The sequence below is a fragment of the Triticum urartu genome, chromosome 3A, assembly GCF_056163025.1.
Source record: "Triticum urartu cultivar PI428250 chromosome 3A, HENAU_Tu73, whole genome shotgun sequence".
Classification (NCBI taxonomy): Eukaryota; Viridiplantae; Streptophyta; class Magnoliopsida; order Poales; family Poaceae; genus Triticum; species Triticum urartu.
This window is the reverse complement of record NC_141875.1, coordinates 694,391,518-694,417,743: the sequence shown is the minus strand read 5'-3', so window position 1 is coordinate 694,417,743 and position 26,226 is coordinate 694,391,518. Positions and strand designations below refer to the sequence as shown.

The following is a 26,226-nucleotide window of genomic DNA, read 5'->3' as shown; positions in this document are numbered from 1 at the left end:
CTGCTTGGTCCGGTCCGGTCCAGCCCGCCGGCGGCCGGTCTAAACGACGGCTCGGACCGGGACCGGACCGGCCCAGACCGTGTCCACCCTGATGGACACATTAATTATCTCTCCCGATGTTTTTCGCAAAAAAAATATCTCTTCGATTGCAACGCACAAGCACATGTGCTAGTTTATGCTTAAACCAGAATGCAATCTCTCGCTCCACCACGGTCCTTTCCTTTTTATTTTTTGCGTGTGGTGCCCAAGCCCGGCCCAACGGGCGCAGCTTCCTCATCCTTCCCGCGCGCGGCCACTACGCGTAGTGAATGGATTAATGCATGCTCCATTACAGCCTTCGGCGTTAAGAAAATCTCAGCAATAGATGATGCTCATTAATTGGCAGCACTTAATGCTGGCCAGGGATGGAAGGATAGAGATAGATAGAGATGGACTGGAGAGTCTTCGTCTTCGTCTTGCCGCTCCACAAGACAAAAAGGAAGTCTTTGTTTGTCCATAGCCAGTCTGAATTCCTAACTCGCCGTCGCCAATGGGATCATACTCAATTTTGCGTCCCCCCGGCCTCAACTTCCCGTCGCCCGTCTGCCGGGCGATGAGGCAATCCAAGTCCATGGTTCTCGCTACCGCCGCCCCGCCTGGTTTCTCTTCCGCCGGCCCGCCTGGGTTCTCTTCCGCACCCCTCCACGGCAGCCGCGGCCAGGACTTGGTCGGTGGCCTCGGAGGCGACAAGGATAACGTCGACCAAGGTGAGCTCACGAACCGGTCCATTCCCCCCCCCCCTCCCCCCCCTCGATCGCGTCTGGCTGATCCGTTTGTCATGATTGTCTGCTTGATCTTCGATGGATCTATCTCTATCTGTACGTCTAGCTCTCTCCACTCTCGTGCCAATTAATGGCTGCTGCACCCAATTCCGAATTCTCCATTCTCCTGCCAGTTAATGGCTACACCCATGACGATGAGCGCACAGCCATCTCATCACGATGGTGACTAGTGATTGTCGTCCCTCGTGATCCTCTATGGGCAGTGGCGAATCCAGAAAGAAAATGGAGGGTGGGCTCAAAGTTAACAGAGAAAAAAAAAACGAAACGTCCGTTTGAAGAAAAACAACATTATCTCCTAGTCCATTTGTCCAAATGTGATCAAACTTTCCCAGAATACTACTGGAGGCATGTGGTATTTACTGGATTTTTTCTGGAATGTTTGAAACATATTAAATTTGAACAAAATTCTGAATCTGCTTACCTAAATAGCCATTATTTTCTAGGCCATTTGTGCAAATGTGCTCAAGCTTTCCAGGAATACTACTGGAAACATGTACTATTTACTGGATTTTTTTGAAAGGTTTTAACAATTGAATTTTAAACTAATATTGGTATTGCGAAGACAATATCTGCCAAACCAGTGCTCAAAAAGACATGAAAATTTTCAAGAGCAATAGTAATAACATGTTTAACCATACTAGAAATGTTAATACAATTCATACACAAGGTATCAAAGTACAAGAGAAGTAACAACAAAAGGACAATGAAATGTTGCTCTTACTAACTAGTACTGTAGTTATAGAACACCTTCACACCAAAATATAGAAATGTATGCGTAAGGCACCTCCTGCAAGCCATCTGTTCACATTAGTACACTTGTTAGTGATATAACAATAAGTCATGAACGAATAAGTATTGAAACTAGTAACAGTGGCATCAATACCTCTAAGAAATCACATGAAACTCATGTGGCAAATGTCCTTTCCGATCCCTCATTTTCTGGAATTGTATCATGATTTGGTCATCAGGAATGCTTCTAAATATCTCTTTCTCGCAGTAGCACACCATCAAATCATTTAGCCAATCATCTGATAGTTTGTTGCGCAAATCTGTCTTGATTATCTTCATTGCTGAAAATATTCTCTCAACGGATGAAGTGGCCACAGGAAGAATAAGTGTCAACTCAATGAGGCGATATACCAACTGAAAAGATGTGTGTTTCATTGTTTCAACCATCAACCGAGCAAGTGTGGACACATCCCGACATCCATTAAACTCCTCACTTCTCCTAATGTTCATAAGAAATCTTGGGAGGTCTACTCCTAGCATTAACCGATCAGCTTCTGTGAAGTCCTCATCATAAATTTCAGCAAGCCGAATAAGTTTGTCAACGTTAAACTTTGAGAAGTTGTTTGCTGGATTAAGACAAGACATACAATCCAATAACTCGGTGGAAACTTCATTGAATCGGTGATTCATCTCAGTGATAGTTGCATCAATGGCAACATTGAATATGCTAACCTTGTAATAATGAAGTCGAGTCACCTTATTCTTAGTGCGAACAGATTGACCCATAGCTCCAACAAGATCATCCATGTTTGGCACATCAATACCATGTGTTTCACAAAAGTTCTTGGCTTGGCAGAATAAAGACTCCCACCCATTGTCCCTCATGCTCTGCAAGCTTTCTTTCACATCCAAGATCAAACGCATGGCTTCAACAATGTTTTGATTCTTTCTTTGCAAAGCTTGGGATAGATGATTTGTGTTGCTCAACAAGTTTATTAAGAACAACATGATGAACACAAATTCAAAGCATTCCATGTTTTTAAGCAAACCTCTAGCTCCACCTTGACATGTGTGTTCTCGGGCATCAACCACAACAATTCCTAGCACCTCCACCACAACATTCCACATTGTGAATATACGAAGCAAAGTTTTGAGATGTGAGCCCCAACGAGTATCTCCTGGCCTTGTTATGTTAGATTCTTGATGCAGCCCGGTTCCGGCTGTGATCTTTCCATTCTCCATCAAATCTAACAACTCATCTTGATGTTTGGCAAGTAATGCATCCTTCCTTTTGCAAGATGAACACACTTGAGTAACTATCAACGGAATATAGTTGAAGAAATCAGCAATAGCAGGACTACATTGAGCCACATTGACAACCACCAACTGTAACTGGTGAGCAAAGCAATGAACATAAAATGCATACGGAGCTTCATCTCTAACCAGTTTTTGCAAACCGTTGAATTCCCCTCTCATATTGGAAGCACCATCATAACCCTGACCACGTAGCCTAGAAGTTGACAAACCATGATATTCCAACACATCAACCAAAGCTTTTTTAATTCCAGCAGATGTACAATCCGTGATGTGCTTAATTGCAAGGAATCGCTCTTGAAGCACTCCATGATCATCTAGAAATCTACATGCATCAGGAAATCAGATTAGTAAACATTAGTAGAACAATTTAAAAAAACACTAGAATATGGCATGTGTTACCTGACAATCACCGCCATTTGCTCCTTTATTGAGCAATCTCTAGCTTCATCAATAAGTATTGAGAAATTCTTATCTCCAATGTCATTCTTAATAACTTTGGTTACCTCCATTGCACAAGCTGTAGCAAGGTCCTTCTGGATGTCGGAACAAATCATTTGTGCGTTTCCTGGCCCCTTATCAAATGCCTCCTTCACATCTTCTTTCTTGTCCTTATACCAGTCCAATAACTCTCTGAAATTGCCCTTGTTGATGGAAGTGAAGGATTCGTCATGCCCACGAAAAGCTTCACCTTGTGCTATGAGATACCTTGCACAATCCAATGATGCAGTTAGGCGGATTTTATAAGATATCTCAGACTCCTTGCTGTACACACGGAATTGGGTAGCCACACTTGCTCTCTGATTGTTGAAATCATCACAATCTCCCTTAGCAATGTTGTGGTAACTAGATGGACCACCAACATGCTTCCTGAAATTACTTAGGGCTGTTTTCCAACGAGTGTAACCATCTTTTGTGAAAACATCATTTCCAAATCTAATGGCTTGTGATGGTTTCTTGAAAAGAAAGCAATGGAAGCAAAAAGCGGCCTCCTTTTCCACACTATATTCCAACCAATCATACGTATCAAACCACGCAGGTTGAAAGGATCTCCAAATTTTACCATCCTTTGTCTTTTCAAAATTATGCCCAATAGCTTTGTTTCTCCCTTTCAACAAATAAGCTCGTCTCACATCACTTCTAATTTCAGGAGCATAATCTTCTATTGGTATTCGAAGTCCTGGATCTGAAATAATTTGACTTGGATGAAATTCTGGTATAGGTTGCCTTGGTTGGTTTGTACTCTCATCAATTGTGGTATGATTCATCTCAACATTTGGGGATTCATTTGGGCGTTCAGGAGGAGGGATTTTGCCCACAACAATTAAGGGGAGGGGATTTGCAGTCACATTAGTTGGTTCAAGTTCAGGTTCGACATCGGTAGGGGGAGGAGCAGGCCTTTGGGGAGGGGTAATTGAACTGCTTGCATAAAAACTATGCATACTCATAGTTTTTCTCTTCATTTTTAAATCTGCAAATAAATTGTAATTGACCTAAATCAACTAATAGCGCATGAACTAGCAAACAAACTGTAATTGATATGAGCCAAATTAAAGAAAGGAATGGAATTATGGAACTTGGAAGCAAACTGGGAATTATACCTTAGCCAGTATTGGATGCGCTCAGCTTGGAACGAGGCGTGGCAGTGTGCGGCTATGCGAGCCGAATGCTCGCTCTGGCCAGCCGGGGGCTCCACTTCTCTGGCCAACGACGAGTTGGCGGCTGCACTCAGGGTCAGGCCGTCAGGGGCCTTCGATGCCGCGCGAGTCCTGCAGCCTGTCGTCGACGCGCGCACTTTGTGGACCGCCTGGACGAGGTGGCCGTGCCGCCGTCGAGCGCCTGTACGAGGTCGAGTCGGGGGGACCGGGGGGGGGGGGGGGGCGGAGGGGCCTGCTGCCTAGGGTTAGGATTGGGGGTGGCGCTTCTCTGCTCTCTGCTGGCTCGAACGAGAACGAGAAACACGCCTGGCTGGGAGCTGGGAGTTGATGGGCTGGGCGCTGGGACTAGTTGGTCCGGGCCGAAACGAAGCATACTAGTAGTAAATAAAAACCGCTTTCTATCGAGGGCAGGCTTCAGCCTGTTGAAGCCTGCCCATTGGACTCGCCACTGTCTATGGGTGTCTCATCACGATGGTGACTAGTGTGTATTGGTTTGATAATTGGTATTTGGTTGGATAGCTGCAGTTCTGTCATGGCTTTATCTGATATATGAACCTGTCTGCTAACAATATTGCTGCAGTGTCCCATGGCCATGTTGCAATAGGACCTGATTTGGCTTCTGTGGACTTGTCTGCTGGGGATCTCCCAACGCCCTCTGACCAGCTGTTGTTGCCAGCCCAGCCTCGCTGCAACATAAAGAATGCGGTGGCCGTTGTCTCCAAGTAAGTATATGTAGCTGAATCTTGCTTTGATCAGTCGGATGTTATTACCATCTTATGTCCTCTGCTGATGCAGGGTTGCCACTTCTACAAGTCATAACAGCCAAGCTACCGAGCAGACCGCGAGCAAAGGCAAAGGACAATCTGACGCTGCTGTTGTCACTTCGAAAGGTATTCTATTTCTTGTACAATCATTCGAGTAGAGCAAGGACTGATGAACTCTTGCTTTGCATTGTTTGTAGCCACTCAAGAAGTGATTACTGTGGAGGATGCTGAAGAGCGTGTTCAAATGCACGTTGATCCACCTAGTCTAAGGCGAAATCCAGTGGAGATGGACACCGATCATGAGATGGTACCAAAATTTCCGGAAATTCACTTGGATGCAAATGTCCGCGCACAGACCAATATTGTACAACCCAGTCCGAGTGCATTGGCGGTTACGGCGCCCCGACGTGCAACGCCTCCTACTGTTTCGTATGTAGTGTATCCGTTGGCCAGTACTCGAGAGGATGAGGTTAGCGCCGGCAAAGAGGCCATGATTTCAGCCGAGCTGGTGAGCTCCAAGCAGAAGGATGCAACCAATTCAAGTGAGGTTCTGAAAGCTCATAACCCAGTAAGTACCACAGTAAGTGTCGATCATTTTCATTCGGACGTTCAATTTTTTGACTTGTCATCCCACTAGCGCCTAATATGTTTTCATCCAGTGGGGACACGTTCAGCGCACTCACTAGGTGTAGCCCACGAGACTCCGATTGATTGATAGAAATAAGATTAGAGTCTATAGGATTAGTTTATTTCCGTCTTCATAAATCTAAAACCAACATCTTAAATTCATGGCTTCACTCGGGTTATAAGATCATCTGAGTTGTACGTGGTAAGATTTTTCCAGTGGGGGCACGATCAGTGCAGTGGGTGCACCCATGAGAATCCGGCTGATTGTTGAAAATCAGTTAGAGTCTGTATTACTAGACCATTCTTTGTCTTCGAAATTTTGGTCGACCCATTTGAATCCATAGTTTATCTTGGTCACTATATTACTAACTGCCATCTCCTGTCTTTTGAACAGAAATACTGTGAACTGGAATCCAAGAATCTGGCATTGCAGGAAGAAGTCGAAAGTCTTCGTGCAGAACTGGAGAAAGAGAAAAGGAAGAACGAGAAGCTCGAGCAGGAGAAAGCTACCACGGGAGGTAAACTTGCCATCACAGGCACCACCATCCCATGCCACAATAACCAAGGTGAGTGCACAATCTTCTCATGCATCACGATGGTCACTAGTGAGTGTCGTTCCTCGTGATCTTCTCTATGGATCTCTCCGGGTCATCTATGAGTGTGTTTTGGTTCCATATATGGTAGGCTTGATCAACTTCTTGCAAATGGACAAGCTTTCAAAATACCTCCTCAAGTCCGAAATGATCCCTGATTGTATTACACGTTTGCTTCTTGGAAATGGACTTCATTGTATTATTATAGCCTATTGCATGCCCTTGGGTTTTTAGAGGGCTAGATCAGATTTTTTAAGAACGGTTATATTACCCCACTCAAAATCAAGTGTCATCGTAGAGTTCCTTATGTATAAGCTTATTGAATAGATTAGTGTCTCCATCTCACCTTTTTGGGTGGTTTATACATTTTCAGTTAGTGTTTCATATCTATAAACACAGGTGATTGGATGTTGATGACTTGCCCCCGCTGTTGATCTAGTGCTTGCATAGATTAAACTTGCAGTGCATAGAGCCTATTTATTGTTATTTTAATGCATGTGTTTCCTGTAATCAGTATGTATATTGTGTGTGTGTGTCTATATATATATATAGCGTTACTATTCATCACCCACGGTGCATCATAAGTTATTCTTCACCCAAGGTAATCTTAGGATCATTTCATAATAAAATTACGTTTGGAATTCAAATAGTTACATTCTTATTGATTCACTAGGTAAAATTTGACATAAGAAAATAAAAATATAGGTCATAAGACAAGAAAATTTGCAGTTTATGTGTATTTTAGACTATGTTTTTACGTTTGTAATTTTACATAACATAAAATATTTTTTACGACGATTATATATTTTTTTACGGTCCCTTTTTGCGTCGGAAATAAGACAAATCTTACGGACCGTAAAATTACGGTGCATTGATGGTAAAATAGAGGGGGGTGAAGAATAACTATTACTCACCCAGGGTGACGAATAGCGCGACCCTATATATATATATATATATATATATATATATATATGTCATGTCCCTATTCTATAAGTGGCGCAACATCTAGGGAAGCGGAAAGACCACCTAGCATTAAAGAGAAATGAATTTTAAGTACATGTGTTTTAACATGTTATGTATGTGTGTGTCATCATCTCTAAGTCATTTCTATTTTTAGATGTGTAGAGCGCCAAAACAAATACTCTCAGAAGAGCAAAGGCGGACACGCAAATACCGCCTTTCAAGATCACCTCCCTCCCTCAAAAAAAATCAAATCATAGTACATATAACTTGAGGGACAAAACAAGTAAAGGGATGCTTGATGATGAAAATTTTGAATTGTACATGGAGTATGTCCTACCTTTTTCTTAGATTATAAATTTCCAATTTATTTTTATTAGTATATTACTTTGTAATTTGTTACTATAACTGTTTATGTAGGGATCTTTGGACAGGCATAGATCCGGAAAAGAAGAGTGACTATGCGTATCTTGATTCGTTGTGGTTTGATATGTACATCATTGGGAAACATAAATCAAAAGTCCTTACATAGGTCAAAGCTAAGAAAATATTCACAAGACGATATGTGTTTATCCCTATTGTTTATTGGTATGTTCCTCGCTTTGTTATCTTGCACAATCACTTATTTGATTGGCATGATACCGGATATTCACTTCCTTGACTATATGTAGGGCCCTATGCCGGAATCATCCCCTATGCCGACGGCCAGGGCCGTCGGCATAGGCCTGAGTCCCGTCGGGGTAGACCTATGCCGACGGCCCCCGTCGGCATAGGGCCGTCGGCAACATATGCGTCGGCACAGCCAGGGAGGCCGTCGGCTTAGAAAAGCCGTCGGCATATATGATACGCCGACGGGGGCCGTACATCTATGCCGACGGCCCCGGCCGTCGGCAACTATCACGCCTAACGGCGGCCGCCGTCAAGTCTGCCCAATGACTGATCGCCACGTGGCACCCCTATGCCGACGGCCTAGCCGTCGGCTTAGTCAAAACCTATGCCGACGGCTAGACCGTCGGCATAGGGGTGCCATGGGGCGACCAGCCGCTGCTCGTGGACCAGGTCTATGCCGACGGCCGGGCCGTCGGCATAGTTTGAAACTAAGCCAACGGCCAGGCCGTCGGCATAGTTCTTCATACAGAGCTCCCAATAGCTGACACGTAGCACCTATGCCGACGGCCTAGCCGTCGGCACAGTTTTTAAACTAAGCCGACGGCTAGGCCGTCGGCATAGGTGCCACGTGTCAGCTACTGGGAGCTCACGCTAGCCCTATGCCGACAGCCTAGCCGTCGGCATAGTTTGCTTTTGCTTTTTCTCCCGTTGCAACGCACGGGCATATGTGCTAGTATGCCTATACCTACTAATAAAGCAAGGTGCGTTTCTCCGATTTTTTCACCCGTTCAACACTGAAAAAAAATCTATCTAAGATGGTACTAAATTTTTGTGCGTCCATGTGCTAGAAAAGAAAAATAGTTTTGTCAATAATTTCGTACGTAGGCTGCGCGCGCTGCGTCCAACGAAGCCAGCCCATTTATTTTCTGCTCACGCAGCTGAGAAACCTTATTTACTGCACTGGGCGGTAAATAGTCAAAGATTTGCACAGGACGCCAAAATTGGGCCGGCCCGTTTAAGTTTTTCCTTTGTTCTGTTTCTTTGTTTTTCCTTTTTCTTTTTCTTTTCCTTTGTCCTTTTGCTTTTAGTTTTTTCCCTTCCAAGTTTAATTTATTTTTTTCCTTTTCGTATATTCAAAAAATCAGAATTTCAATTTTTTTTCAGATTTTCGAAAAAACTTCAGGGTTTCAAAATTTGTCTCCCATTTTGAAAAATATTTGAACCTTTAAATTTTACTTCTCGTTCCAAAATTTGTTCGTAACTCAAAAAATGTTCGCATTTTTTTATTTTTATGTTTTGTAAAGCTGTTTCTGATTTTCAAAATAAATTGCCTTTTTAAAAACGATACAATTAAAAAAATATTCGTGTTTTATTGAATTGTTCAAAAATTCAAATTAATGTTTGTGTTTGAAATAAACGTTTTCGAAAATTGTTTTCAATGATTGAAACATGTTTCCATTTTCAGAAATTGTTCACATATTACTTTTTTTTGTTTCCTTATAAATGGTTCATGTTTTCATAAAAATGTTTGTGAGTTCCAAAAAATCTTCCCGTTTCAAGTTTTGCTCATCTTTTTCCAAAATCTAACGAAGCTTTCTAAAAAAATGCTTGCATTTGTTTAAAAAAATTGGGATTTTCAAAGTTTCCATGTTTCAAAGAATATTCAGCCATTATAATTATTTCTTTATTTTTCAAAAATTTCAAAACAAGAAAAGAAAAAATAAAAAATGTTTCGAATGTTACGCTACAATATGTTCCCAAATATTTATTACTATGTACAGATTCGCGCTGGCCATTTGTTAGCAGGAGCTGTTTGTTCGAGTGGGTAGCAACACATGGTCGAGTTTTTAAGGTTGTGAGTTTGATCCTTGAACTCATCGTTTTTTTTAAAGATTTTTATTCGCGCCTTACAAACACAGGTCGCTTTGGTGGCTGCCAGAGTCCTGGCCCAAACATAAACTGTTGTGCATCCCACGTGATATTTGACGATAAAAGAGAATACGTTGGTTGGATGCAATTAAAAAAATATGGACACATGCCAATAAAAGAGGATATGATGGTTCGGCTCTGACTAAAAAATATGGGCATGTGAGTGTTAATTTTTTTAAAAGAGAATAAACCCAGGTAAAGGAGGGACTACCTGATCATGCCAATAAAACGGGATTCGCTGCAATTAGTAATACATCCGGTGATGCTATTGTAGGAGAGAGTGGTCGAATCAACTATGCCCCGAAGGTCGCCGTGCAACCACAAAATAAGGAGGTGACCACAACCTAGACATGGAGGTGGACCCGGAGGAAAAAAAGGCACAAATAGGATGGTGGCCGCCACTCCGCCTAACCCCACCACTATGAAGATCTCACGGACCAAACATGACCCGCGAGAACACCGCAGCTCCTCGCTCTGTCGCCCCATCGCTGCGAAAACCGTTTGATGGACATCAGGGTGGACGACACGAGCAAGCTTTTTGGCCCGCTCGTGGCCCGTTAAGGACCGGACCGTATGGCCCAGGCCCGGTAGGAAAACTAGTCGGTCCAGGCTGCAATTTTCGGCCCGAGAAACTGTCGGTCTGATGCGGTCTTTAACCGAGCCGCTCGGTCGGACCGAGAAAACGTAGTCACCACCGCTGTAGTGCCTCGTCATCGTGGCCACCGGCAGCCCCCGTGTGAACCATCATGTCCCGCAGCTTCCCCTCTCATCCCTTCCTCACTTTTCAGTGCGCCATAGCCTCTTGGCGCCGCTCGCCATCGCTGCCATGCGTGCACCGGCGCCGATCTGAAGTTCTGCGACCATAGAGTTGACCCCAAACCTGGCACCAATTCCAGCCATGGCAACATCACGTTCACCGGCTACCAGCTGCCCCAGGTAGTAAAACGCCTCGCCGACACGACCAGCAATAACTGGGCATGATCCGAACGCTCTGAAGGTGAAGCCACCGCTGCTGTTCGAGGAGTCCCTCTGTGCTCGGCGGGGTTTCTCACACACTTCAGTTTCGTCAGTTTCGTCAGTGTAAGAAGGAGCAATAGGAGAGAAACAGGTCATGTGTTTGTTTTAAATAGCGGGCTATGGAAAATAGCGGCGGTCCTCAAAATCAGCTATAGCGGGTTATTTGTGAAGACGGCCATTTAGCGGCACCCTACTAAAAAGGCTATAGCGGGCTATAGTGAAGCTATAGCCGGCTAATTAAAACTATGGTGTTTATGTATTTGTCGAGTGTTACAAATGTGCAGAGAAGAGGAGGATGCAGGTGTGGCCACTACCCTAACAACCTCCATAAGAAACTCATCTAGGCAAGCTTGTGTGATCATGCACTAAAGACTAGGACTGGTAGTTATGGAGAGAGAGAGCTACGTTGGTTCAGTTTCAACAGGTTCAAAAAATTCAGTTTGTTGGTTTCGCCGAAGTTTCAGTTGTTAGCTAATTTCTCGCACACGTCGTCCATTTCATCACATCACTCATGCACGTAGCCTACCTCGCCGTTGCACTCGCACACATCGATGCCGGTGGTTGTTGATCGGTCCATTCAGTCTAGTCGGTCTGGCTCGGGCTTCGTCGACACCGGTCCAGCCCCCCAAAACAGGACCGCTCGCCTGCTTGGTCCGGTCCGGTCCAGCCCGCCGGCGGCCGGTCTAAACGACGGCTCGGACCGGGACCGGACCGGCCCAGACCGTGTCCACCCTGATGGACACATTAATTATCTCTCCCGATGTTTTTCGCAAAAAAAATATCTCTTCGATTGCAACGCACAAGCACATGTGCTAGTTTATGCTTAAACCAGAATGCAATCTCTCGCTCCACCACGGTCCTTTCCTTTTTATTTTTTGCGTGTGGTGCCCAAGCCCGGCCCAACGGGCGCAGCTTCCTCATCCTTCCCGCGCGCGGCCACTACGCGTAGTGAATGGATTAATGCATGCTCCATTACAGCCTTCGGCGTTAAGAAAATCTCAGCAATAGATGATGCTCATTAATTGGCAGCACTTAATGCTGGCCAGGGATGGAAGGATAGAGATAGATAGAGATGGACTGGAGAGTCTTCGTCTTCGTCTTGCCGCTCCACAAGACAAAAAGGAAGTCTTTGTTTGTCCATAGCCAGTCTGAATTCCTAACTCGCCGTCGCCAATGGGATCATACTCAATTTTGCGTCCCCCCGGCCTCAACTTCCCGTCGCCCGTCTGCCGGGCGATGAGGCAATCCAAGTCCATGGTTCTCGCTACCGCCGCCCCGCCTGGTTTCTCTTCCGCCGGCCCGCCTGGGTTCTCTTCCGCACCCCTCCACGGCAGCCGCGGCCAGGACTTGGTCGGTGGCCTCGGAGGCGACAAGGATAACGTCGACCAAGGTGAGCTCACGAACCGGTCCATTCCCCCCCCCCTCCCCCCCCTCGATCGCGTCTGGCTGATCCGTTTGTCATGATTGTCTGCTTGATCTTCGATGGATCTATCTCTATCTGTACGTCTAGCTCTCTCCACTCTCGTGCCAATTAATGGCTGCTGCACCCAATTCCGAATTCTCCATTCTCCTGCCAGTTAATGGCTACACCCATGACGATGAGCGCACAGCCATCTCATCACGATGGTGACTAGTGATTGTCGTCCCTCGTGATCCTCTATGGGCAGTGGCGAATCCAGAAAGAAAATGGAGGGTGGGCTCAAAGTTAACAGAGAAAAAAAAAACGAAACGTCCGTTTGAAGAAAAACAACATTATCTCCTAGTCCATTTGTCCAAATGTGATCAAACTTTCCCAGAATACTACTGGAGGCATGTGGTATTTACTGGATTTTTTCTGGAATGTTTGAAACATATTAAATTTGAACAAAATTCTGAATCTGCTTACCTAAATAGCCATTATTTTCTAGGCCATTTGTGCAAATGTGCTCAAGCTTTCCAGGAATACTACTGGAAACATGTACTATTTACTGGATTTTTTTGAAAGGTTTTAACAATTGAATTTTAAACTAATATTGGTATTGCGAAGACAATATCTGCCAAACCAGTGCTCAAAAAGACATGAAAATTTTCAAGAGCAATAGTAATAACATGTTTAACCATACTAGAAATGTTAATACAATTCATACACAAGGTATCAAAGTACAAGAGAAGTAACAACAAAAGGACAATGAAATGTTGCTCTTACTAACTAGTACTGTAGTTATAGAACACCTTCACACCAAAATATAGAAATGTATGCGTAAGGCACCTCCTGCAAGCCATCTGTTCACATTAGTACACTTGTTAGTGATATAACAATAAGTCATGAACGAATAAGTATTGAAACTAGTAACAGTGGCATCAATACCTCTAAGAAATCACATGAAACTCATGTGGCAAATGTCCTTTCCGATCCCTCATTTTCTGGAATTGTATCATGATTTGGTCATCAGGAATGCTTCTAAATATCTCTTTCTCGCAGTAGCACACCATCAAATCATTTAGCCAATCATCTGATAGTTTGTTGCGCAAATCTGTCTTGATTATCTTCATTGCTGAAAATATTCTCTCAACGGATGAAGTGGCCACAGGAAGAATAAGTGTCAACTCAATGAGGCGATATACCAACTGAAAAGATGTGTGTTTCATTGTTTCAACCATCAACCGAGCAAGTGTGGACACATCCCGACATCCATTAAACTCCTCACTTCTCCTAATGTTCATAAGAAATCTTGGGAGGTCTACTCCTAGCATTAACCGATCAGCTTCTGTGAAGTCCTCATCATAAATTTCAGCAAGCCGAATAAGTTTGTCAACGTTAAACTTTGAGAAGTTGTTTGCTGGATTAAGACAAGACATACAATCCAATAACTCGGTGGAAACTTCATTGAATCGGTGATTCATCTCAGTGATAGTTGCATCAATGGCAACATTGAATATGCTAACCTTGTAATAATGAAGTCGAGTCACCTTATTCTTAGTGCGAACAGATTGACCCATAGCTCCAACAAGATCATCCATGTTTGGCACATCAATACCATGTGTTTCACAAAAGTTCTTGGCTTGGCAGAATAAAGACTCCCACCCATTGTCCCTCATGCTCTGCAAGCTTTCTTTCACATCCAAGATCAAACGCATGGCTTCAACAATGTTTTGATTCTTTCTTTGCAAAGCTTGGGATAGATGATTTGTGTTGCTCAACAAGTTTATTAAGAACAACATGATGAACACAAATTCAAAGCATTCCATGTTTTTAAGCAAACCTCTAGCTCCACCTTGACATGTGTGTTCTCGGGCATCAACCACAACAATTCCTAGCACCTCCACCACAACATTCCACATTGTGAATATACGAAGCAAAGTTTTGAGATGTGAGCCCCAACGAGTATCTCCTGGCCTTGTTATGTTAGATTCTTGATGCAGCCCGGTTCCGGCTGTGATCTTTCCATTCTCCATCAAATCTAACAACTCATCTTGATGTTTGGCAAGTAATGCATCCTTCCTTTTGCAAGATGAACACACTTGAGTAACTATCAACGGAATATAGTTGAAGAAATCAGCAATAGCAGGACTACATTGAGCCACATTGACAACCACCAACTGTAACTGGTGAGCAAAGCAATGAACATAAAATGCATACGGAGCTTCATCTCTAACCAGTTTTTGCAAACCGTTGAATTCCCCTCTCATATTGGAAGCACCATCATAACCCTGACCACGTAGCCTAGAAGTTGACAAACCATGATATTCCAACACATCAACCAAAGCTTTTTTAATTCCAGCAGATGTACAATCCGTGATGTGCTTAATTGCAAGGAATCGCTCTTGAAGCACTCCATGATCATCTAGAAATCTACATGCATCAGGAAATCAGATTAGTAAACATTAGTAGAACAATTTAAAAAAACACTAGAATATGGCATGTGTTACCTGACAATCACCGCCATTTGCTCCTTTATTGAGCAATCTCTAGCTTCATCAATAAGTATTGAGAAATTCTTATCTCCAATGTCATTCTTAATAACTTTGGTTACCTCCATTGCACAAGCTGTAGCAAGGTCCTTCTGGATGTCGGAACAAATCATTTGTGCGTTTCCTGGCCCCTTATCAAATGCCTCCTTCACATCTTCTTTCTTGTCCTTATACCAGTCCAATAACTCTCTGAAATTGCCCTTGTTGATGGAAGTGAAGGATTCGTCATGCCCACGAAAAGCTTCACCTTGTGCTATGAGATACCTTGCACAATCCAATGATGCAGTTAGGCGGATTTTATAAGATATCTCAGACTCCTTGCTGTACACACGGAATTGGGTAGCCACACTTGCTCTCTGATTGTTGAAATCATCACAATCTCCCTTAGCAATGTTGTGGTAACTAGATGGACCACCAACATGCTTCCTGAAATTACTTAGGGCTGTTTTCCAACGAGTGTAACCATCTTTTGTGAAAACATCATTTCCAAATCTAATGGCTTGTGATGGTTTCTTGAAAAGAAAGCAATGGAAGCAAAAAGCGGCCTCCTTTTCCACACTATATTCCAACCAATCATACGTATCAAACCACGCAGGTTGAAAGGATCTCCAAATTTTACCATCCTTTGTCTTTTCAAAATTATGCCCAATAGCTTTGTTTCTCCCTTTCAACAAATAAGCTCGTCTCACATCACTTCTAATTTCAGGAGCATAATCTTCTATTGGTATTCGAAGTCCTGGATCTGAAATAATTTGACTTGGATGAAATTCTGGTATAGGTTGCCTTGGTTGGTTTGTACTCTCATCAATTGTGGTATGATTCATCTCAACATTTGGGGATTCATTTGGGCGTTCAGGAGGAGGGATTGTGCCCACAACAATTAAGGGGAGGGGATTTGCAGTCACATTAGTTGGTTCAAGTTCAGGTTCGACATCGGTAGGGGGAGGAGCAGGCCTTTGGGGAGGGGTAATTGAACTGCTTGCATAAAAACTATGCATACTCATAGTTTTTCTCTTCATTTTTAAATCTGCAAATAAATTGTAATTGACCTAAATCAACTAATAGCGCATGAACTAGCAAACAAACTGTAATTGATATGAGCCAAATTAAAGAAAGGAATGGAATTATGGAACTTGGAAGCAAACTGGGAATTATACCTTAGCCAGTATTGGATGCGCTCAGCTTGGAACGAGGCGTGGCAGTGTGCGGCTATGCGAGCCGAATGCTCGCTCTGGCCAGCCGGGGGCTCCACTTCTCTGGCCAACGACGAGTTGGCGGCTGCACTCAGGGTCAGGCCGTCAGGGGCCTTCGATGCCGCGCGAGTCCTGCAGCCTGTCGTCGACGCGCGCACTTTGTGGACCGCCTGGACGAGGTGGCCGTGCCGCCGTCGAGCGCCTGTACGAGGTCGAGTCGGGGGGACCGGGGGGGGGGGGGGCGGAGGGGCTTGCTGCCTAGGGTTAGGATTGGGGGTGGCGCTTCTCTGCTCTCTGCTGGCTCGAACGAGAACGAGAAACACGCCTGGCTGGGAGCTGGGAGTTGATGGGTTGGGCGCTGGGACTAGTTGGTCCGGGCCGAAACGAAGCATACTAGTAGTAAATAAAAACCGCTTTCTATCGAGGGCAGGCTTCAGCCTGTTGAAGCCTGCCCATTGGACTCGCCACTGTCTATGGGTGTCTCATCACGATGGTGACTAGTGTGTATTGGTTTGATAATTGGTATTTGGTTGGATAGCTGCAGTTCTGTCATGGCTTTATCTGATATATGAACCTGTCTGCTAACAATATTGCTGCAGTGTCCCATGGCCATGTTGCAATAGGACCTGATTTGGCTTCTGTGGACTTGTCTGCTGGGGATCTCCCAACGCCCTCTGACCAGCTGTTGTTGCCAGCCCAGCCTCGCTGCAACATAAAGAATGCGGTGGCCGTTGTCTCCAAGTAAGTATATGTAGCTGAATCTTGCTTTGATCAGTCGGATGTTATTACCATCTTATGTCCTCTGCTGATGCAGGGTTGCCACTTCTACAAGTCATAACAGCCAAGCTACCGAGCAGACCGCGAGCAAAGGCAAAGGACAATCTGACGCTGCTGTTGTCACTTCGAAAGGTATTCTATTTCTTGTACAATCATTCGAGTAGAGCAAGGACTGATGAACTCTTGCTTTGCATTGTTTGTAGCCACTCAAGAAGTGATTACTGTGGAGGATGCTGAAGAGCGTGTTCAAATGCACGTTGATCCACCTAGTCTAAGGCGAAATCCAGTGGAGATGGACACCGATCATGAGATGGTACCAAAATTTCCGGAAATTCACTTGGATGCAAATGTCCGAGCACAGACCAATATTGTACAACCCAGTCCGAGTGCATTGGCGGTTACGGCGCCCCGACGTGCAACGCCTCCTACTGTTTCGTATGTAGTGTATCCGTTGGCCAGTACTCGAGAGGATGAGGTTAGCGCCGGCAAAGAGGCCATGATTTCAGCCGAGCTGGTGAGCTCCAAGCAGAAGGATGCAACCAATTCAAGTGAGGTTCTGAAAGCTCATAACCCAGTAAGTACCACAGTAAGTGTCGATCATTTTCATTCGGACGTTCAATTTTTTGACTTGTCATCCCACTAGCGCCTAATATGTTTTCATCCAGTGGGGACACGTTCAGCGCACTCACTAGGTGTAGCCCACGAGACTCCGATTGATTGATAGAAATAAGATTAGAGTCTATAGGATTAGTTTATTTCCGTCTTCATAAATCTAAAACCAACATCTTAAATTCATGGCTTCACTCGGGTTATAAGATCATCTGAGTTGTACGTGGTAAGATTTTTCCAGTGGGGGCACGATCAGTGCAGTGGGTGCACCCATGAGAATCCGGCTGATTGTTGAAAATCAGTTAGAGTCTGTATTACTAGACCATTCTTTGTCTTCGAAATTTTGGTCGACCCATTTGAATCCATAGTTTATCTTGGTCACTATATTACTAACTGCCATCTCCTGTCTTTTGAACAGAAATACTGTGAACTGGAATCCAAGAATCTGGCATTGCAGGAAGAAGTCGAAAGTCTTCGTGCAGAACTGGAGAAAGAGAAAAGGAAGAACGAGAAGCTCGAGCAGGAGAAAGCTACCACGGGAGGTAAACTTGCCATCACAGGCACCACCATCCCATGCCACAATAACCAAGGTGAGTGCACAATCTTCTCATGCATCACGATGGTCACTAGTGAGTGTCGTTCCTCGTGATCTTCTCTATGGATCTCTCCGGGTCATCTATGAGTGTGTTTTGGTTCCATATATGGTAGGCTTGATCAACTTCTTGCAAATGGACAAGCTTTCAAAATACCTCCTCAAGTCCGAAATGATCCCTGATTGTATTACACGTTTGCTTCTTGGAAATGGACTTCATTGTATTATTATAGCCTATTGCATGCCCTTGGGTTTTTAGAGGGCTAGATCAGATTTTTTAAGAACGGTTATATTACCCCACTCAAAATCAAGTGTCATCGTAGAGTTCCTTATGTATAAGCTTATTGAATAGATTAGTGTCTCCATCTCACCTTTTTGGGTGGTTTATACATTTTCAGTTAGTGTTTCATATCTATAAACACAGGTGATTGGATGTTGATGACTTGCCCCCGCTGTTGATCTAGTGCTTGCATAGATTAAACTTGCAGTGCATAGAGCCTATTTATTGTTATTTTAATGCATGTGTTTCCTGTAATCAGTATGTATATTGTGTGTGTGTGTCTATATATATATATAGCGTTACTATTCATCACCCACGGTGCATCATAAGTTATTCTTCACCCAAGGTAATCTTAGGATCATTTCATAATAAAATTACGTTTGGAATTCAAATAGTTACATTCTTATTGATTCACTAGGTAAAATTTGACATAAGAAAATAAAAATATAGGTCATAAGACAAGAAAATTTGCAGTTTATGTGTATTTTAGACTATGTTTTTACGTTTGTAATTTTACATAACATAAAATATTTTTTACGACGATTATATATTTTTTTACGGTCCCTTTTTGCGTCGGAAATAAGACAAATCTTACGGACCGTAAAATTACGGTGCATTGATGGTAAAATAGAGGGGGGTGAAGAATAACTATTACTCACCCAGGGTGACGAATAGCGCGACCCTATATATATATATATATATATATATATATATATATATATATATATATATATGTCATGTCCCTATTCTATAAGTGGCGCAACATCTAGGGAAGCGGAAAGACCACCTAGCATTAAAGAGAAATGAATTTTAAGTACATGTGTTTTAACATGTTATGTATGTGTGTGTCATCATCTCTAAGTCATTTCTATTTTTAGATGTGTAGAGCGCCAAAACAAATACTCTCAGAAGAGCAAAGGCGGACACGCAAATACCGCCTTTCAAGATCACCTCCCTCCCTCAAAAAAAATCAAATCATAGTACATATAACTTGAGGGACAAAACAAGTAAAGGGATGCTTGATGATGAAAATTTTGAATTGTACATGGAGTATGTCCTACCTTTTTCTTAGATTATAAATTTCCAATTTATTTTTATTAGTATATTACTTTGTAATTTGTTACTATAACTGTTTATGTAGGGATCTTTGGACAGGCATAGATCCGGAAAAGAAGAGTGACTATGCGTATCTTGATTCGTTGTGGTTTGATATGTACATCATTGGGAAACATAAATCAAAAGTCCTTACATAGGTAAAAGCTAAGAAAATATTCACAAGACGATATGTGTTTATCCCTATTGTTTATTGGTATGTTCCTCGCTTTGTTATCTTGCACAATCACTTATTTGATTGGCATGATACCGGATATTCACTTCCTTGACTATATGTAGGGCCCTATGCCGGAATCATCCCCTATGCCGACGGCCAGGGCCGTCGGCATAGGCCTGAGTCCCGTCGGGGTAGACCTATGCCGACGGCCCCCGTCGGCATAGGGCCGTCGGCAACATATGCGTCGGCACAGCCAGGGAGGCCGTCGGCTTAGAAAAGCCGTCGGCATATATGATACGCCGACGGGGGCCGTACATCTATGCCGACGGCCCCGGCCGTCGGCAACTATCACGCCTAACGGCGGCCGCCGTCAAGTCTGCCCAATGACTGATCGCCACGTGGCACCCCTATGCCGACGGCCTAGCCGTCGGCTTAGTCAAAACCTATGTCGACGGCTAGACCGTCGGCATAGGGGTGCCATGGGGCGACCAGCCGCTGCTCGTGGACCAGGTCTATGCCGACGGCCGGGCCGTCGGCATAGTTTGAAACTAAGCCAACGGCCAGGCCGTCAGCATAGTTCTTCATACAGAGCTCCCAATAGCTGACACGTAGCACCTATGCCGACGGCCTAGCCGTCGGCACAGTTTTTAAACTAAGCCGACGGCTAGGCCGTCGGCATAGGTGCCACGTGTCAGCTACTGGGAGCTCACGCTAGCCCTATGCCGACAGCCTAGCCGTCGGCATAGTTTGCTTTTGCTTTTTTTTTCTTTTTTCTGTTTGTTTTCAGATCAATTCAATTCAAATAGCAGCACATATCAGCAGATATATATGACGAGATAGACATATAAAACACAACGGGATATCATCCGGCACCATCACAACAATATATGCATAAGCATCATCACACACAAGTCTCTAAATGAACATCATCACAACCAACATAAGCATATAGAGAAGCACACAAGTCATCTAAATGATCATCACCACACACAAGTCATCTCAAGCATCATCACCACACAAGGATCATCGAGCACCGCGGAGGTCGTCACCGCTAAGACGGCCAAAGCCCAGGTCGTCACTGCTAGCGGCAGCGCTACCGCCAAGACCGCCTCCGCCTCCATCTCCGCCTCCGCCTCCGTGGATCGGAGTGGTCGGGCTCCGTGTCTCCGGAGTGCTGCGAAGACCACCGCCAACGGTAGATCCACATGTTCCTTGGATGTTGAAAAGACATATGCACGGGATATATGAATGTGTTGAAAGGCATGACATGCTTTGGGTGAATAGATTGGGGATGAACTAACCGGCGAGGGGCCAGCGTTCTGTGCCACAAACTCCTCAAAGCTCATCAGCACTGGTTGTGCTGGAGGGCATTGTGCTGGAGGGAACTGAGGACACCTGCCGGCCGCCATATCCTGAAAAGCCTGCTGCATCTGGCTATCCCTCTGCACTTGGTGTTCATAAAGCCTCTGATGCCACGCCATGGTCTCCTGGCGTGTGTACTCCATGTAGGCCTACGGTATGACATGATGGAACTCATAAAACTACTAAATGCGGAAAACGAAGTGAGCAATGAAGATAAGAGGGAAAATACTTACAGATTCTTGCTCCTGAAAGAGGGACTGTGTACTGGTCACTGGCTGGCTCGTGCGCTGGCTCAGGCTCGGGTCGATCCGACGAAGCTGCGTGTAGGAGATACTAGGAGTGATCACAGCATCGAGAACCGCCTCCCGACCATGCTCCTTGGGCCCCATGCTCACCACCGCCCTGTCGTCCAGAGGCGCCGCAATGGGGTCAGGTGTGTCAGGATGCAACTTCAGATACGCTTCAGAGTAGGCCTGCTTCCTCCCCGCGGTCTTCTTGCCGTAGTACTGGGGCTCGCCAGGCTTGGAGTCCTTCCGCGTATGGGCGATCTCCCACGCCTGCATGTCTGAGAGCGGCCGATTCAGTTTCTCCTCCTGCACCACCAAACAGAGGTTAGTCATACATAAGAAAGTGATGGTAAATAGAAGAAGAAGAATGTTTAATGGGGTTAGTCATACATTAACTGCCTTGTGGAGATAGTGGTTTCGGTTTCCCTGAGCATGTACTCCCTCCGTCCCTTGGTTAGCCTTATTTTTGGTTCTCATAGCCGCCCAGGCTCCAGCCTCATCACACCAAAGATCCACCAATGCCGCCCAGGACTCGTCTTTTCCATAACACCAATTTGGACACAACCTACATAATAAAAGCATAATGGCATGTAGGTGTGTCCAAATTGGTGTTATGGAAGCATAAAGCATAAAGCATAATGTACCACAAGGTAATGAAAGCATAATATATGAAAGCATAATGAAAAATCTTTTATACTTACCGCCATGAACTCGGGCCTCTCCAAGGTAATGCCCATCCTCCGCGCTTCTTCCTTGGTCATCTTCACACCAAGATAGTCGTGGTAGTATGTGGAGATGGCCACATAGTGCACCTCGTACTGCATCTGGCGGGCCTTCTTCTTGCGTTGGCGCAGCACGATCTGGTCCGCTCTAGCCCTGTGCTCCGGAAGAACTCGATAGAATGTCTACAATCATGCATGAAACAAGAATGGAAGAAGCCATGAGTTAAATCATTCATGAAACTAGAATGGACTTGTGCTTCTGAAGAGAACTCACCCAGAAAGTAGTGATCACGGCCTTAGCATGGGTCTCATGGTCCGCGTGGCGGGCCGCTTCCCAGTGGTCCCAGCTCGTGGCCAAAACCCGACGGTCCGGCTGCCTGACTGGATCAGGACAGTACAACCCCGGCCAATATAACTTCAGCAAGACGGTGATGAGGCCGTTGGGAATACAGACCCCTTTAGAATATATCCAGTTGTTGCAAAAGAATGAACTATTAGCATGTGACAAGCAAAATAAATAACAACCGGAATAAGCATGTGACAAGCAAAATAATGAACCACTTACTCTTTTCCCGTGGGCTCAATGAGCCACTTCTGCTCCTCAGTAGCAGGAACCTGCTTTGGTAGCTTTGCGTTGCCACGCAGCCACCCCTTCTTGTCAACCCCCTTCCTGTCACCACCATCATCCCCGCCACCACCCTCCTCCTCGCCTGCCTCCCCCTCCCCAACCTCCTCCTCCTCCTCCTCCTCGCCTGCCTCCTCCTCCACCTCCTCCTCCTCCTCCACCACCACCACCTCCTCCTCCTCCTCCTCCCTAGAGTGTACCTCACTAGAGGAGGGTACCTCACTAGAGGAGGGCCTCGAAGACAACACCCCTAAGTCGGTGAGGGTGCGCTCTTTCTGGCCGCGACCCCCTGTAGTGGCTCTCCCCCCAGCACCTCGTCCTCTAGAGGCTCTCCCCCCGCCCCCTCCTCCTCTAGGGGCACCTCTCCCTCGACCTCCCTGTGAGGAGTCATCGTCAAGTAGATGAGGGGGAGGATTACGTGCTCGACCACTCTGACTAGGCAGGCCGACGACCTTGCGTAGGAAACCCACGCCGTCGGCCTTCCCCTTGCCCATGTTCCATGAACCTGCATTGAAAAGAGAAAAAGCAATTAGTAAATTAATGAAATGAAGGAAAAGGCATGATAATAAACACATTAATAAAAATGCATAAAAAGGCATATTCCTAAACTATAGAAAAAAAATACTTGAAACGTACATCTGCTAGAACCCATATGAATCATCACTGTTGTAACCTCTTTCTCGGTCCGTCTCATCATCACTATCAATCATATCATCTTCGTTGTCCGACGGAGGAGGAGGCTCTTCCTCGTTGTCAGCGTCTTCGTTTAACTTTTCTAGCATAAGTATGTCATTTTCATTGATAATGGTCTCACCATCATTCCGTGCATCGTCGACGTTTGGGTCCACATCATCATCACCCAATGGTCTAGCGTCATCGTTTCTAACCACATCATCATCATCAGGTTGGTCTTGATAGAACACAACTTCCCAACCCTTTAGATACACTTTCTGGCATGGGTAAGGCAGATAATATACTTGTGTAGCTTGGGTAGCTGCAATGAAGAGATCGGCTCCGGCATAGACGGTTGATGGTTTAACTTCGACCAAACCAATGGAAGGCGTATGTTTTACCCCCTCCCGCGGATCGAACCATCGGCATTTGAACACAGGCAGACTTAGGGTCTCACGCCCCTGGCGGAATTTAACCTCGTATATATTTTGTACCCTTCCGTAGTAGTCTACTGAATTTTGACCGGGGGTGTACACTCCAGTATTTATAGTTTTGGGATCGGGGCGGCTGTTTTGGTGCTCCTCTGTATGGAAGCGATACCCATTCACATCATACTTTTTACATGTCATGACGGCAGGGTCAAAACCCATGGAAACCCATCTCAATTCATCATCCATAGATATGTTCGGATCTTTTCCCTACAAGTATAATGGAAATTGTTGCGTGCATTAGTTCGGTTAACTAATAAATGTTGAAGTAGGTATTTAATAGGGGAGTGTGGAAAATTACTTTATCCATGAACCAAGCAACAAAATTTTTACGTCCAGGGTTTCCATGACGGAGAAGAGTAAGTGCCTCCGCTTCAGTAGGAGGATTCACTCCCGTCCATTCCTCTTGAACGAAATCACTAAAAAAAGATAAGCGGTGTTAGACCGGGACTAAGTGAACATGAAACATGATGATGTGGAAGACATAAAGGAATGGTGTAGTGGTATTACCTCATCCACACTTCCTAAACTTCCTTGATGTTGTGCAAGATATAGAACATGAGGTCCTCCCACTCTTGTCGTGGCATGTTATAAGATTTCGAGGCCCCAGCCCTCCCACCTTGCGCGTTGAATAGATCGAGCATGGGTTGATACTTGGGCTCTTCTATATTGTATCGAGGCACCTTGTTATGCAGATGGGGAACATGGTCTGGATAGTATGATGTCCTGAGGTCTGACACCTCCTCTAGGATAACTGCCTCAGCTATGGAAGCTTCAATCTTAGCTTTGTTTCCACATTTCCGTCGGAGATGCTTGTTCTGCCTCTCAGGGCCGTACTGCCAGCGATTTTGCACAGGGCCCCCCAACAATACCTCGTTCGCGAGGTGCAGAATGAGATGTGTCATCGGAGTAAAGAAGCCTGGCAGAAAGATCTTCTCTAGCTTGACTATCAACTCCGGTGCCTTCTTATGCAATTTTTCAATCACCTCTTTACTTACTTCTTTAGCACAGAGCGTGCGGAAGAAATGGCTAAGCTCGGCAAGCACTCGCCAGACATGCTCGGGGACATAGCCTCGAACCATCACCGGCATTATCCGCTCAATCCATACATGGTAGTCATGACTCTTCAGGCCGGTCACTTTGCCGGTTGAAAGATTGACTCCCTTACTTATATTCGATGCATAACCATCGGTGAACTTCAAAATTTGTTTCAGCCAGATAAGTACTTCTTTTTTTCTGGCGGTTTAAGGACAAAGTCAGCATCTGGCTTGAACCAGTTTTTTCGACCGCCTGTGGGAGGCTTCATGTTCAGGCGTGGTCTATCACAAATTCTCTGTTGATCGGCTCTAGCTTTTACGTTATCCTTCGTCTTATCAGGAATGTTGAGGATCGTGTGGAAAAGGGACTCTGCCACATTCTTTTCGGTGTGCATCACATCAATATTGTAAGGAAGTTTGAGGTCCTTGAAATAGGGAAGCTGCGAGAAGGGGGTAATGTGCGTCCAGTTGTGCGTCTCACCATATCCCTCGAAGCCTTTGGCTTTGGCTTTGCCTTTGCCTTTAACTTTAGGCTTGAGAGCTTTTAGCTGAGCAAGAACATCTGCCCCCGAAAATGTTGGAATCTCAGTTACTTCATGAACAACCCGGCCTTTCGTGAAGTTCTTCTTGTCTTCCCTGTCTGGATGGTCTGGAGGGAGGAACTGTCGATGCAGGTCAAAGGCTACATACTTGCCACCCTTACTCAGCCAAATCATTCGCAGAGCCTGCATGCACACTGGGCATGGCATCTTACCACTTGTACACCATCCGCAGAATAGAGCATAGCCGGGAAAGTCATGCATGCAATAGTGCAACCAAACTTTCATCAAGAATTTCTCTGCAGATCCCGGTCGTATGTCAACCTCGGAAAGTACCAAGAATGGTGCAAAGCATCCACAAGCGGCTGCATAAACACACCCAATTGCTTCCCCGGGTAGTCAGGCCCCGGAATGATGAGCGACAAGAACATGGTCTTCCGTTGCATTAGGGCACCGGGAGGAAGATTGAGCGGAATTACAAACACAGGCCAGCAGCTGTATGGATTGGACGACATACCATATGGATTCAACCCATCACCTGATATGGCTATTCTGACATTCCCAGCCTCGGCTGCTTCCTCGGGTTATTCTTCATCGAATGACTTCCATGCTTCCCCTCCCGATGGATGTATGATTTTTTTGGTAGAGCATGAACAACGTACCCAATCTACACATCCTCGGGCTGTCCGTAAAGCACTAGACAATCCGAAAGAGCTGCGGTGATAAATATGCAATTGAATGCATATTTATCGATGCAACCCTTTCGGACGGGAGACCTAGGTTACGCGACTTGATGTGAAA

General features: G+C 45.0%; 4 protein-coding genes across 4 annotated transcripts; 2 read left to right on the top strand and 2 right to left on the bottom strand.

The window, feature by feature from the left end:
- Window positions 1-473: 473 nt before the first annotated feature.
- LOC147981739 (uncharacterized) lies at window positions 474-5,754 on the top strand. The gene is made up of 5 exons (XM_087516080.1): window positions 474-746; window positions 5,103-5,244; window positions 5,318-5,412; window positions 5,484-5,629; window positions 5,740-5,754. Exons 1-5 carry the CDS (start codon window positions 530-532, stop codon window positions 5,752-5,754), a joined length of 615 nt encoding a protein of 204 aa, XP_087372206.1. The 5' UTR covers window positions 474-529.
- On the bottom strand, window positions 1,707-4,464 carry LOC147981740 (uncharacterized). Its single transcript, XM_087517203.1, has 2 exons — window positions 3,267-4,464; window positions 1,707-3,189 (listed from the first exon to the last, which is right to left on the bottom strand). Exons 1-2 carry the CDS (start codon window positions 4,325-4,327, stop codon window positions 1,707-1,709), a joined length of 2,544 nt encoding a protein of 847 aa, XP_087373329.1. The 5' UTR covers window positions 4,328-4,464.
- Window positions 5,755-12,138: 6,384 nt separating the features above from the next.
- Window positions 12,139-19,747, top strand: LOC147981737 (uncharacterized). The gene is made up of 6 exons (XM_087517202.1): window positions 12,139-12,411; window positions 16,765-16,906; window positions 16,980-17,074; window positions 17,146-17,516; window positions 17,970-18,141; window positions 19,565-19,747. The coding sequence occupies exons 1-6, from the start codon at window positions 12,195-12,197 to the stop codon at window positions 19,582-19,584; spliced, it is 1,017 nt and encodes a 338-aa protein (XP_087373328.1). The 5' UTR covers window positions 12,139-12,194; the 3' UTR covers window positions 19,585-19,747.
- Window positions 13,371-16,128, bottom strand: LOC147981738 (uncharacterized). Its single transcript, XM_087517201.1, has 2 exons — window positions 14,931-16,128; window positions 13,371-14,853 (listed from the first exon to the last, which is right to left on the bottom strand). The coding sequence occupies exons 1-2, from the start codon at window positions 15,989-15,991 to the stop codon at window positions 13,371-13,373; spliced, it is 2,544 nt and encodes an 847-aa protein (XP_087373327.1). The 5' UTR covers window positions 15,992-16,128.
- Window positions 19,748-26,226: the final 6,479 nt, after the last annotated feature.

Bases quoted from the DNA above. Each gene is read 5' to 3' on its own strand.
- LOC147981740 (XM_087517203.1), bottom strand. From the start codon at position 4,327: ATGAAGAGAAAAACTATGAGTATGCATAGTTTTTATGCAAGCAGTTCA. The intron at 3,190-3,266 runs GTAACACATGCC...TGATGCATGTAG, and splicing joins CAAATGGCGGTGATTGTCAG to ATTTCTAGATGATCATGGAG.
- LOC147981739 (XM_087516080.1), top strand. From the start codon at position 530: ATGGGATCATACTCAATTTTGCGTCCCCCCGGCCTCAACTTCCCGTCG. The intron at 5,245-5,317 runs GTAAGTATATGT...CTGCTGATGCAG, and splicing joins GCGGTGGCCGTTGTCTCCAA to GGTTGCCACTTCTACAAGTC. The intron at 5,413-5,483 runs GTATTCTATTTC...CATTGTTTGTAG, and splicing joins TGCTGTTGTCACTTCGAAAG to CCACTCAAGAAGTGATTACT.
- LOC147981738 (XM_087517201.1), bottom strand. From the start codon at position 15,991: ATGAAGAGAAAAACTATGAGTATGCATAGTTTTTATGCAAGCAGTTCA. The intron at 14,854-14,930 runs GTAACACATGCC...TGATGCATGTAG, and splicing joins CAAATGGCGGTGATTGTCAG to ATTTCTAGATGATCATGGAG.
- LOC147981737 (XM_087517202.1), top strand. From the start codon at position 12,195: ATGGGATCATACTCAATTTTGCGTCCCCCCGGCCTCAACTTCCCGTCG. The intron at 17,075-17,145 runs GTATTCTATTTC...CATTGTTTGTAG, and splicing joins TGCTGTTGTCACTTCGAAAG to CCACTCAAGAAGTGATTACT. The intron at 17,517-17,969 runs GTAAGTACCACA...TCTTTTGAACAG, and splicing joins TTCTGAAAGCTCATAACCCA to AAATACTGTGAACTGGAATC.